Raw genomic sequence first — 12,624 nt, forward strand, 5'->3', positions numbered from 1 at the left:
ATAACAACGAGATTGAGGTGATTAACTATAAACAGAAATAAACCCTCCATATGTCAACTGTTTGACTGCAAACACAGCAATGCCCTGCTCAGCAAGCTTAGGCTGTTCAATAAATTCAATAGTGAGTGGGGTAGCTGACCTACCAGGGTCTTATTTGTCAAGTTTTTTATTTCCCTCCTTTGTATCACCCTTGCAACTCTAATCTTAAAGCCCATTCAGAGTGGCATGACCACCAAGTTCTTCTCAAAGCATAAGTATTATTACTTGAGATATAACCAAGACCTTGGAATTGAATTACAGACACTCTTATCGCATCTCTTCTCCAGTCAAATATTCTGCATTGTATTTAAGCATGAGAAGCAGTGCTTTACATCCACTTACCCACAATGACTTTCATTCCTAGGACCCAGTAAGTCCTTAATGCTGCAAATAAAATGCAATCCTTGACTCTCTTACAAGGATCAACCTGTTCTTTTCACTATCATGAATTTCTCCATTTTAGTTATTCATCTAAACAGCAAATCAGAGGATTTCACAACAACTGTGAGTCTATAAAAGCAGAATCAGGCCCATTAGTGCTTTAGAGACACCCATCACTATCACATCTATAAATTTAATTACTGAATCTTATTATCACTTTTTTTAGAAACAAGTTTTGTGCAAGCATTCAAGCCTGAAGTCAGTGCTTGCAAGGAACTTCGCAAAACCATGACAGGAATAGGATGCCTTGGGAATAGATGACTCTCTCATCTGCAATGCATAATTAGCTTTTGGTTAAGTGTGCAATTAACATTAAAATTTACAATCAAATATGATGGTGTTCTAATTTTATCTCCTGTAAATGAAAAAGAAAAAAAAGAAAAAAAAAATAACTCAGTTGTCAGTGTTACTTCCTTGAATCCCTTCCCTAAGAGGCAAGCTGCTCAAGATCATCCTGTCATCCAGGCAATGCTCGATACAAAAAGCTTTTAAAAACACTCTGTATTTGCCTTCTGGACAGCTCCACAGCAGGGGAGTTATTTTGGTTTACACTTTTCTGTTTTGTAGTGGTAACTGCCACTCAATATAATTAGCAGTTGTCATATTTCTTTTTTTAAAGATCCAAAAAACCCAGTGCAATATTGCTTTGTACCCTCTCCCCAGCTGTGCCTGAGAGCTGTAACACGTGTTTCAGACATCCACTAAAGCTAATCTCACACCCCAACAGGTTTCAGCAGTTAAGCCACAGAGACATTTTTGTTAATGAGAAGGAAAAACCTTCATCCTAGCAGTTTAATTCTGATAAACAGCTCCTTAGAAGAAAAATCATACTGCAGTCTAAATATATAGCCTCTTCCTGAACATCACAGCCCTTCTGCCTTTTAACCTGAAATTAAATTTAATCTCTGCTGCTTTTTTCAAGGAGTGTTGAAACTAGTTTCAGCTGTAACATCAGCTGCCAAACCCTGTATTTAGTTTATTAGTATTTTATGTTTATTATTTATCACATCAATGTTGAGAGTCCCTTGTGTAGGGTGCTGCACAAAAGTATAATGGAAATGTAATCATTTTTCTCACACAAAGTATGTACTGTGTGGTGTGCAAGTGTTTGGGGCTGAACCCTGCCAATGATTTTCTATCAATTAATTTATGAGACTCTGCTAAGAATTCATGTAATGAACCCAGACTGGGCCAGCACAAAGGGCCAGAGGGTACCCCTCATCAGCTCCCCTCAATGCCACATTGCTCAGGAGTTCTGCTGTCATTTTCACCACCATTATTCCTTACCAGCAGCAGACACACAAATGCACAGAAGAGAGAAAAAGAAATCTCACCTTGCTCTTACCTAAAATTGAAATCACTTTTATTCATTCACCCTGTTTCCATCTGGATCTGGACAAAGTGGCCCTCTCTAGCTGCTAGGCAACCTGAACTCTGCATTAAGTATTAACTGTTTGCATTTGCTAAGAATATAATAATGCTACCTTTGAGATTTATTTATAATAAAAAAACACACCTAGCTGAAAATATAATAGTTTTCCTTCAGTAAATAGTAATTAGCAACTCTGGGAATACAAAACTTGGTCAAGAAACGCAGAGAGATATTATAAATTGGCTTCTTACAACCCAATCATAAACAAGATGCTTTATATGAAAGTATTATTACAGATGGCAGTGGCATAAAAAAAAAATCTAATCCAAGAATTGCATTTATATAGATACGTAAATATCTATATAACAGATAAATGTATTTATGTAAATAATGTTTTAAATTAGATATTAAATTACTAATCCTCATCCAACTACAAAACAAATGTTCTTAATAAAGTTAATTTATTCTATTAAGACAACACCACTATTCCTAAACAAGACAGAAAATATTTGAAATTAAAACACAGTCAACTGATCTTGGAGTTCTTTAATGAAAGGGGAAAAAAAAGCCAACAAAACATTATTCTATAAACCCCTCTCTGAACCATTTTACTGTTTCCATATGCAGCAGCAGTGCTGTCATTCTACCTTAAACACATCATGAATATCTCTGCTATGTCCTGTTCCTCTCAAGCTAAAGAGATATTCCTTTCAAGTCTTTTCAAAGCAGATAATTTCCCAGACGCTTAGTCACAAGAACAACTGATTATTAAAATATCAGTTTGGGTGATTGAGGCATTAATGTCAACAAAGCAAAAGCACCACTAATGACACCAAAATCAAACAGAGGAGCACTTTCTTCTGATCATTCCATGTGATAGCTTGTCAAATCCTGATTCAAAAAATACAGACTTCCTCAAATTCAGCATAAACACAAATGCAAGATCTCTGCCTCTCATCAACTTCTGCTGGAGAAACAAAGCAGGAGTCAGGCCAGAGAGACATTTACTAACACAGCTGTCAGCCTTTACCTGCAGCTGCTCGGCCCTTGAAGCAGTGTGAATTTTTCTGAGCTTTAAGACAATACAAGGAACTCTTTGCAGTTAGGTCCACCTAAATTCTTCTCTTCCATTCAACACAGGCAACAGGCAATGGAAAGAAACTCCTACTGATCGTGGATCTCTCTGGATCACAGCACAGCAGTAATAACTTCCCTCTCACCTTGAGACTTGCAGGGCACAGAACAAGGTTATTTGGCACAGCCCTTGAGCACCTCCAGTCTGCCATAGCTGCACTCACTTCAGAGCTCCACAAGCAGCCCTGAACTGAGAAAAAACTGGGTCTGTGGAGAACATCAGAGGTTCCTAGAAGTGCTTTTCTCTGCATTTTAGAAAAGTATTTGAAGTGGTTAAGTCAAACACTTGTACCTTCTCCTTCTTCACTTACGTTCACATTAAACCTGATTCAGATCAGGCTTAATGCCAAGCTTAGGGGGAGCATAACTGAAAAAAAAAGTCAACATAACTGGAAAATTGTAAGTCAGAGCAAAGAGTTCAGTGGAGCCACAAAGCCCCACTCCCAGAAACTAAACAGCAGCTGTAAATAATTTTTTTAAGTAATTGGAAGACAGGTTGGTATGTAAACTCTTTCTTCCTACACATAGGAAGAGGACATAGGACATACACATAGGAACACATAGTTTCGGTTTGCTAATGTACCCCACTATTACTTCATGTAGCCTGGAGAACACATTGGAATGACAAATATAATCTCAGGGTAGGTGGGAGACAAACAAGTTCAAATACTGTGGTTTTGGTAGAGGCACACAGTGCTTTTGTTAAAGTCCTTGAATCATGACTCATGCCAGAGATCCATGCAAAAAGAGAGAAGAACAGAACAAAAGTTACTCTGGAAACTGTCCAACACTTAGGTACCTTTTATTAAAAATAAATGTTAAATCAACAGTGTTGTTGGTAACTACAATATTACAGGTTCTATGGATAGCACCCTCTGAGGAATACCTGACATCTCTTTTCCTAAGAAGCTTAAGGTTATTAAAGCCCTTTTTGCCTCAAAGCCCTTGAACAGATTTAATTAAGATTATTGCTTAATTCACTTTAATCACAGTATCTTTGGAAAAAAATTTAATATTTTATGGTGTTTTCTCTCTTGCTTTTACACAACTTCTTAGAAAATTTCATGTTCCAAAATTCAGAAAGATCAACTAAATGGAAATTATCTTTAGTTGCTTATAGGGCATGAAGTAAAAATATTTTTATTGCCAAAACCGTAAATTAAATCAACCAATTCCATATCAGGTGACTTACCTTACTTTCAATGTCAGGATTTTACAACATGAAAAGGATCTTTTATTAAATAATTTGTTGTACATTGTACCCAGCAACACAGAAATAAAATTAATCATGTAGCTGTAGTACATAAAAAAGTATCTCGTTTCAGATTCTCACTATTCAAGATCACCACAATAAATAAAAAAACCCAGATGTGATTACTGTAATTTTACATTTAAATGCAATTATTAAAGAATTATAAGTCAAGTGTATATAGATCAATTAGAAGATTAAGCTCATAGATAAGGCGGAAATTGGGTAGAAATGGGCTCCTGAGCACGTACATGAGTTACAGGAAGATACAAGTATCTTATGTAGACGCCATAAAATGATAGTATGAGTTGTGTGTAGAGTTCATTCAAATGTAGAGCAGCTGCTTAGACCACATCAGGACCCTCAGCAGCTGAGTGAAACCATAACACAAGGAGAACTCCCTCCATTTTCTGCAAGGACACAAAGGTCCAGCCACACAGAACTTCTGAACAACCAAAATCTACACCAAACCAAAAATACACTTCCAAACAAATTATTTTTACCATCATACCTTTGCTGGGATTAATATAAAGCATCTTTGAAAATGCTGGCACTTACCCAAATCTGCAGCTTCACCCTCTTGTCATTCCTGTAAACTGTTTTCACCTTGAAGTCGATTCCCACTGTGCTGACAAAGGCTGGAGTGAAGGTGTCGTCGGCATATCTGAAGAGGAAGGATGTTTTACCCACACTGCTGTTGCCAATGATCAGGAGCTTGAACATATAATCAAAATTTTGGTCTGAAGTATCTTTCTGCCTGAATCTGGCATCTGTTACTGAAGCCATCTACAAAAATGACAAACATGGAAAAAGAACAGATTTAAGAGCAGTTCAGCATTTGTTTTCCTTAACTGTGTGCCATATGTTTAGGTTATCTCTCCACTTTCTAATGTCATAACCACTATATCTGCTGACTAAAGAGGAGCACACTTTGAAATGTTCTTTTAAATCCTGGCTTTAATCCTGTTTAGTGTTCACTCGTGCTGGTAAGACTTCCAAACCCAAGAAATGCACCTGTTGCACTGCTTTGTGTTTAACAGAATAACAGATGGCCACTGCAGGTTGTTCAAATACTCATGGGAAAACAGCATTCTTTACTCCAGTGGCAGGGTGCCACTTCTGTTGCTCCAATAAACTGCAACCAAGAACTAAAATCTTTGACAGTGCATCCAACCATGCAATTCATCAAGCATCCTCCAAGGTAAATAAACCTAAATAATTGCTTCTGCTACTTCTATGGAAAAATCTGCATTTCTAGTGTGTGCACCACTACCATTTTATCCTTACAAAAGTTCCATCCTCAACATTTGCAGAAGGAAAAAAAAGGCAATGGGAAAAGATGAAAAAACAGGAATTTCAGCTGGAAACTTTGAACCCATCCAACACCTATCTACTCCTAAGAAACTGGAATACACAGCACTGTATAAAATATGAAGGCTCAGTGGGGGTGCAGACAGCATTTGGAATGGACAAATGATCCCTTTTAGATTTAGAAGAAAAAAAAAACAAAAAACAACAGCAGAATATGAATCATTAAGGGCCATGAGCAGCCCTGGCTGCTCTAACGTGTACAGCTCAGACACTTGGTGGGAGGAGATAAGACTGATTTTTCATCTCTGATTGTACAGAAAACAACTACACAAACCAAATTACAACAGATGAGGAAAAAGAAACTTTACCTTTTAACAGATATACCACACTTTTAATCTCTCATGCTGTTTGAAACTACCACACATCAAATAAGCAAAGGTCTTGGCTCCTTATAACCAGTCACAGGGTTGGCAAATTGGAACAATGACAACACAGGTCTAATTAGCAGCTACTCGTCTAAATCAGGGCCTGGGCTACTCATGTGCAGTCAGAAGGCACTGAGCAGTGACAGAAGTCTCTCCTTCACCCAGCATCCACAGAAGTTAATTTTCTCCTCAACTCAAATTCATAGGCACCTTTGAGAGCAAAACTCACTCCAATGTCTACTCTCAGCACATGCCCAAATACCTTCCTTCTTAGCGAGTCTCATCTGCACACAGGACTTCACCATTCACTGAAAAAAGGTAGCAACAACATCCCACAAACCCAAACAAAACCAAAACAAACAGTTCAAAATTCACAACCATAAATCAAAAATGCTATCCCAAGGCAATTTAAATAGGGATGATAATTTAACTTAAATTTCCAACAGAGGGGAAACAAACCAAAAGCAGCCCAGTTTAAACTTCAGTACAATATGCACAACAGTTTATCTCAGATTAGACATGTGCAATTTTCTCACACAGAAAAGGGCTGGTGCAGCAGACATTTCTTTCACAGATTGTATTCACAAGGGCAGCTTCTGAAGAAATTTATCAGTAGCTCAATAGTGAGCAGCTGCACTGAATGCATTAAAATCTCCCCACAAGTATTTCTCTGTAGGATACAATTCTGATAAACTCTCTTTTGAACTTCAGCTGCTCTTCAGCCAAACTACAGTCCTTTGCAAGCACTCCAGAAAACACAAGCACAAATTTTCCTCTCATTAGTGTATCAGAAAACAGCTCTTCTGTTGTTGTGGTTCATAGCAGGAATTTCTAAAATGCAGAATTCAACATCTGACTAACTTCCATTCAGGCACTCAGGGCAATGCACTCACTGCCTCCTTCTCCTTAGAAATTTCAGCTGCAAAAATTATGAATCAGGGGATTAGTTAATTTGTACCATCACCACACTGGACAACAGAAAATTCTCGATTTGAGTAATTTATCTTCCTCATACACATTTTAATCTCCACAAATGCCATTGACAACACTTGTGTGCTTGCTAAAGAAAAAAATAATTAAAATCTCTACTTCTCCATTCCACTCACACAGGCTTGAAATAGTGAGAAACCCTCATCACTTGAAGCCTGGTCTTTTAAAGATTCAGAGGCAGACCTTTAACAAAGATGTATTGCACTAATCATACAGGAATCAGTATCTTCTTTCTACCCCTGCCTTCCCAAGAACCCTTCCACACACTCCAAGCTGATCTTTTAACTGAAGCACTGCTGCCTCTATTAACCCTCCTAGATTGCTCTGATCAGAATTGTACCGGGCTACAAATGTGACTTTCAGATCTAAGCTGAAAAAGCAATTACAGAATGTGGCCAGCCTGAACAGCTTTGTTAGAAGCACAACACAGAGAATAAGATCAAATGATACTTGCCCAGAACGTGGGGCTGTTGTCATAGAAGCACAACCCTCGCTGGCCTCTGTGCTGGCTGAAGATGCTGCAGGTCAGTGCCTTGAATCACCAGAGGCAGTCAGAGCACGAAAATTCTAAGGAAAACTCCATCCCCTTGCTTAAATCTGACTTTTCCCTTTACCCTCTAGTGAATAGAGTGAAACTGAAAGGACTTTCATACTAATTTCTGATTATCCTTCTGATGGCAGATCATTACTGAAGCTGTGCTCTACCAGTACTTGGGCTGGAAGTGTTCACAGGGCTACCCTTGAATTTGTGTTTGAATCCTGAAGCCAGGGAACAGTAGAGCTTTCTCCTGGTCCTCCTCCCCTCCCTTTCTCTTCCCCACCTGTTGTCTCACTCCTGCTCCAAGCACTCCCCAGTCATGTCAGTCCTGAGGACCCTGCAGAGAGCTGGATCAGAGAACAGAGAGATCCCAGATAAAAATAAATCCTCCCACAGCTTCTCCTGTTTTGCAGGGCTGTTTGTAAAGTTGATTCAGTTCCTGATCCCGCACGGCTGAGGGAACCAAGCAGAGGGGACAGAGCAGTGGAAAGTGGTGGCAGTTGCTATGCTACTGAGAGAAAGGTCCACAAAATCATGTCTCCTGCAGGCCCTCTGCACCTGGAGGAGATGCTGCAGCACAGAGAAACTGAGACAACACACTGAGGTCAGGCAGCTCCTGTCCAAATCACTCGAAGGCTCACTGAGCCATTGCTCCCAGGGGATTGTCCTCCCTTCTTGGTCTAAGGCCATTTAGCTGGCAGTGTAACCCCTGCTCCCTGGGAACACAGCCACAGATGCTCTTTTAGGATGGCTCCAAACAGAGCAGCATCTCTGCTGTTTCACACAAACACACAGCCCAAGGAGAGTTCTGTTTCAGGAGACTAGGTCAAATACAGCTGGTACACAGAGGGCAAGGGAGAGGCTTGTGACTGTTTCCATTTTGACTGTCTTGGACTAATCCTCAATAAAGGAAAAGATTTTGCTACAGGACATAAAACCCGTTACACAGGAGGGGAAAAGCTGCCAATCAGATCGTCCTTGAAAACACTTGAGCATGAGACCTTGCATCATTTAGTTCTTTGCCTGGGTAGCCCTCTTTTTTGTAGCTAAAAGCATACTAATATTGACATATTTCTTCCCCACATGTATTAGCAATAGGAGCAAGGTCTCAAACACAACCACTTCCAGCTAGTTTTGAGGGAATAGACAGTTTTGTAGCTCTGAGATACCTTATTATTTCCCTATTGAGGAAAAAGCCTGCAGTGTGAGCTCATCTTTTATTAGACAAAGAAACCACATAAGAGCAGGATGCTGCAAATGCTCTAAAGCAATAAAATCTTAATCAGAGCTTATTAGCCACCAAAGAATATATTCCTAGGTCAAGGTGGCTCTCCTGCCTTTAGTTTCTATTTTGGTCTAATGAATTTTAAAAGAAAAAAGTCTGTTGCCCTAAGACACCTCCATGGGAAAGCAGCCTTTGTTGTTTTTAGTGCTCACGGAAATGTGTCACATAGATGGATCCACACAGCTGTGCTCCTCAATTTGTGACCAGCGTCATGGTGAAGGCTCAAACTGGTTTCTAGTGCAACAGAAAACATCAAAGTGCTCCTGCTCTTAGGAGTCACTGAAAGTGGTCACTGTAACCCCTACTCTGCAACATTTTTTGCCTACAGCCAACTTCTGTAAAAGTTAAAATGTTGGTTTAAAATCAACTGATGTATCTCATCATTTACATATTGACAGGAACAAAAGGCTAAGGTTGACTTTTAGTGTTGCCAGCCCTTACAGCTTTAGCTACAAACTAAAGGAGGGCTGTTCTTTATCCTCTCACAGACAAGAAACAAGAAATCCAATTGTTACCTTGGAAGGTTACATGTCTTTTTATTAGCAACCACATGGGTGTGTTCATAGACATGTTTCCATATCCCATTCTCCCTCACAACAGTGTGAGAAAGCCAGAATTTGGGAAAGAGTCTCCTTTTCTGCTGTCAGTCACCCCAGTTAACCATGAAATCTGGTCACACTGATGCTACTTATACAGCAAACTATGCCCTAAGACACATTTGCAAATTCAACTTGTCATGAAACTGTGTATTCTCTATATTAAAACTGGGCAGTTCTAGCAATAAAAGCATCTTTTAATATGCTTCATTTTTAAAGCCAAAACTGTAATTTCCTAAATTTGTCTTGTGGTATTTAGGACCAGTAACAATTTAAATGTGACAGTTTAATTGTTTCATCATCATCCACTAACACACATTTCTTTAATTAGGCAGATGAGAGGATGGGGTGAAACCATCCTCTGTATTTCTACAGTAACCCATGAGAGGTGTTGTTAATGTGCAACATTCTTCCCAAAATCATTAATACCTTGTGTATTTTTTCTCCAAAAATTTTTAGGAAGTGCATCTAAGTTTAAAATATTCTAATTCACAAATTACACATACATGTCAATTTTCTATTATAAAAACTCATTCCTTTATGTGCTCTGTCATTGGAAAATAAATACTGTTTTCTTTTTCAAAAATTAAGTTCCATTTTCAACCAGATTTATACCAAGCAATGAAATTTTTACAGCCAATGTGTGCTGCCCTAAGGATAAAGCTCATAAAGGAAATAAGGCCATGATCTTAGAGACTTATACAAATGCTGTTCTACAAGAGAGATCTATGAGAAGCAGAAAACAGAGTATGAGCAATTAACATAACTGCTAATAAACATTGCAAGCAAGTGATAGTTACCAATTTAGATCTATAATCCATGAGAGAGATGAAGGCTTTGCTGTAAGTATATGAATCAAGAGAGTGGTCACACTGCTGAACCTGTGATGCAGAAGCAAAAGGATTACAATGATTATGATAAAGATGAATAATAAGAATATTAGGTAAGGGAATAATGGGCAGGCAGGTTAGGCTGGGAACACAGTGCTGTGTAAAGTCTGAGCTTCCTCCACTGAAGGTAAAGAGGAAAGTCCTGTAGTGTACAAAGAGAACAGAAACAGTGCTTGAGTTAGTGACAGATATTAAGATAACAGCAAACATATGAAGCTATCAGTTTAAAGTTTATTAAAGGGAGATTATCTTTACTAATCTAAAATTGAAGTTCCAGATAAATCTCACAAGTGGACAGAAAACCTTAGATAGGAGTAATTACACGTTTCCTGAAGAAAGGCAGCAAAGCAAATGGAACCAAGAAGCAAGTGAAATCCCTCTGTACACATGGGTGTTTTGCACAAAGCCTGGATCAAAGTCTACCATGCTGCAAAGACAACTGCAATAGCACCTGGAAACATCTGCAACTTACAGCACATCTACACAAAAATATCTGCCTTTAAGTAATAATTATTCCAGATTTAGAGCAGAAAAAACATAAAAAAACATAGTTGTCTTTTTCATGGCTAGTACAATTTAAAGGCCAAGTTTGTGTCTGGTGCACTTCCTCTCCAGTAAGCAAGGGTACAGCACCATTTGTCATCCTGGCTTCTATTATCTTCCCTGTGGAAGCTGCCAAAACACCTGGGCACACTCGGACCTTATGTAAATAACAGGTTGCAGCCAGTAGCCACCTACTCCGGGCCAGAATTTGGATCAAAGATAAATCCTTTCTCAGGATCCACACAATTGACAATCACCTCACTTGGTAACACGACAGCAGTTTGGTCTTTCCCAAAGTATTGCACATTTTTTGTTATCTGTTACGTTTCCTTCTGCTCTCACAGCCCTGCCCCCTGCAATAGCTGCTGCCTGTGACAGCCTCTGGCTCACTCTGCAGTACTGCCCAGAACCTGACTTTGGGGTGTCATCTAAATGACACTCAACTGACAGATCTAGAACAAAAATAATTCAAATTTCTACACAGAAAGTCTATGTTTATTACTTTTTAAATGTGAGCTCTTCATCTCGATGTATCATCTTTAATAAAATTCATTTATTAATGAGTCCAGAAGCCTTTATGAGAAGATGTTAGTAGTGCATTTGATCTGGAATCTAAATGCTACAAAAAAGTTCAATATATGCATGACAACTAAAGGATGAAAACCTCTAAGCAATGTAAGTGGTTATGTATTTTCATTACTCATTTAGATTTGTGAACATAGGCTTTAAAAACAGCTTTTAAAGCTTTTTAAGAACTTGCTGGGTGTGGAATACGAGTCAAAAACCAGCAGGTATCACTTTTTTTGCCATCTAACTTTACAACTACATTTGATTTGACTGTTGCTAGAAAGATTTCCTGGAGTCAAACACCAAGCCATGCCTCTCCCACTTCCTGCACGACATTCAACATCCTCCAAGTTCAATTTAGAGCCACAATAAAATTTTCAGGAAGGAGTAATTAGTCCCTCTAATATTACGACAACTACAACAACAACAAAATTAAAGAAATAGAAGTTTTCACTTTTCTACTCTCTTCTATGAGTGTTAAAGAGTGTTGCCACTCTCTTACTATCACGTGGTTCCATGTCTGTTGGCAAGCACACTACTCCAGAAAATACTGAGAAAAACATTTAACAGTAAAAAAAAAAAATCTCTCACTAATTGAACTTGGCTCAGGTCTCTTCCGAAGGCTGCAAGAAAGGGGGGATTTTAATCTTCCCTTCCCTGAATATTCTGTTGAATTTTGAAATCCCAGAGCCAGCCAATGTCTAGGTCTACAGAACTGCAAGCTGAGGCTGACCCGAATCCAGCCCTGTCCCAGAGAACAGTGCACACTGATGAGGTTGACGGCTGTTACAAAACTCCCCATCTTCAAAGCCCTTCCTTCCTGTCATAAACACTGCAGTGATGGCCAAGTCAAGCAATCCAGAATTCAGCCTCCCCCTCATTGGATCCCCAGCCTTGCCTCTCTTTCTCAGGAAGGAACTGGCAATAGTGAAGTACTTCTGAGCACCTCACTGCTGAATGCACTGAAGTAGCAGAGACACAAAAGCACCCAGAGCAACAGAGAAGTTGAATCCGTACCAGCTCTGCTACAAGACACGTGTGAGTCCCTGCTGATCCTTCCCCAGCTGGAAGGCAGGGCACAGCTACTGTCACAGCTACTATCCCAGTTCTGCACTGGGATACAGCCCTCCATGGAAAAAACCAGGACTGTGCCCTCCCACAGTGGTGGAAGATAAGAGAAGTTCAAGCATTCCTATCTGGAGCTAGAGTGAGCCATATGCAGATTCAGGTAGGCACCCCTCCAC

The 12,624-nt window shown here is 39.3% G+C and overlaps 1 protein-coding gene across 3 annotated transcripts in view; it reads right to left on the reverse strand.

Moving 5' to 3' along the window:
- The window catches only part of RAB3B (RAB3B, member RAS oncogene family), a 50,594-nt gene that overhangs the window by 35,320 nt on the left and 2,650 nt on the right, over window positions 1-12,624 (reverse strand). For 2 of the 3 annotated variants that reach the window (XM_056497543.1, XM_056497544.1), the window contains exons 2-3: window positions 10,181-10,261; window positions 4,794-5,021 (exon numbers count right to left, since the gene is read on the reverse strand). In XM_056497543.1, the coding sequence (XP_056353518.1) occupies window positions 4,794-5,021; window positions 10,181-10,201 (249 nt within the window). In that variant the 5' untranslated portion in view covers window positions 10,202-10,261. The remainder of the gene's footprint in view (window positions 1-4,793; window positions 5,022-10,180; window positions 10,262-12,624) is intronic. The other variant, XM_056497545.1, reaches the window with a different exon arrangement.

The sequence above is a fragment of the Oenanthe melanoleuca genome, chromosome 8, assembly GCF_029582105.1.
Source record: "Oenanthe melanoleuca isolate GR-GAL-2019-014 chromosome 8, OMel1.0, whole genome shotgun sequence".
NCBI classification, from domain to species: Eukaryota; Metazoa; Chordata; class Aves; order Passeriformes; family Muscicapidae; genus Oenanthe; species Oenanthe melanoleuca.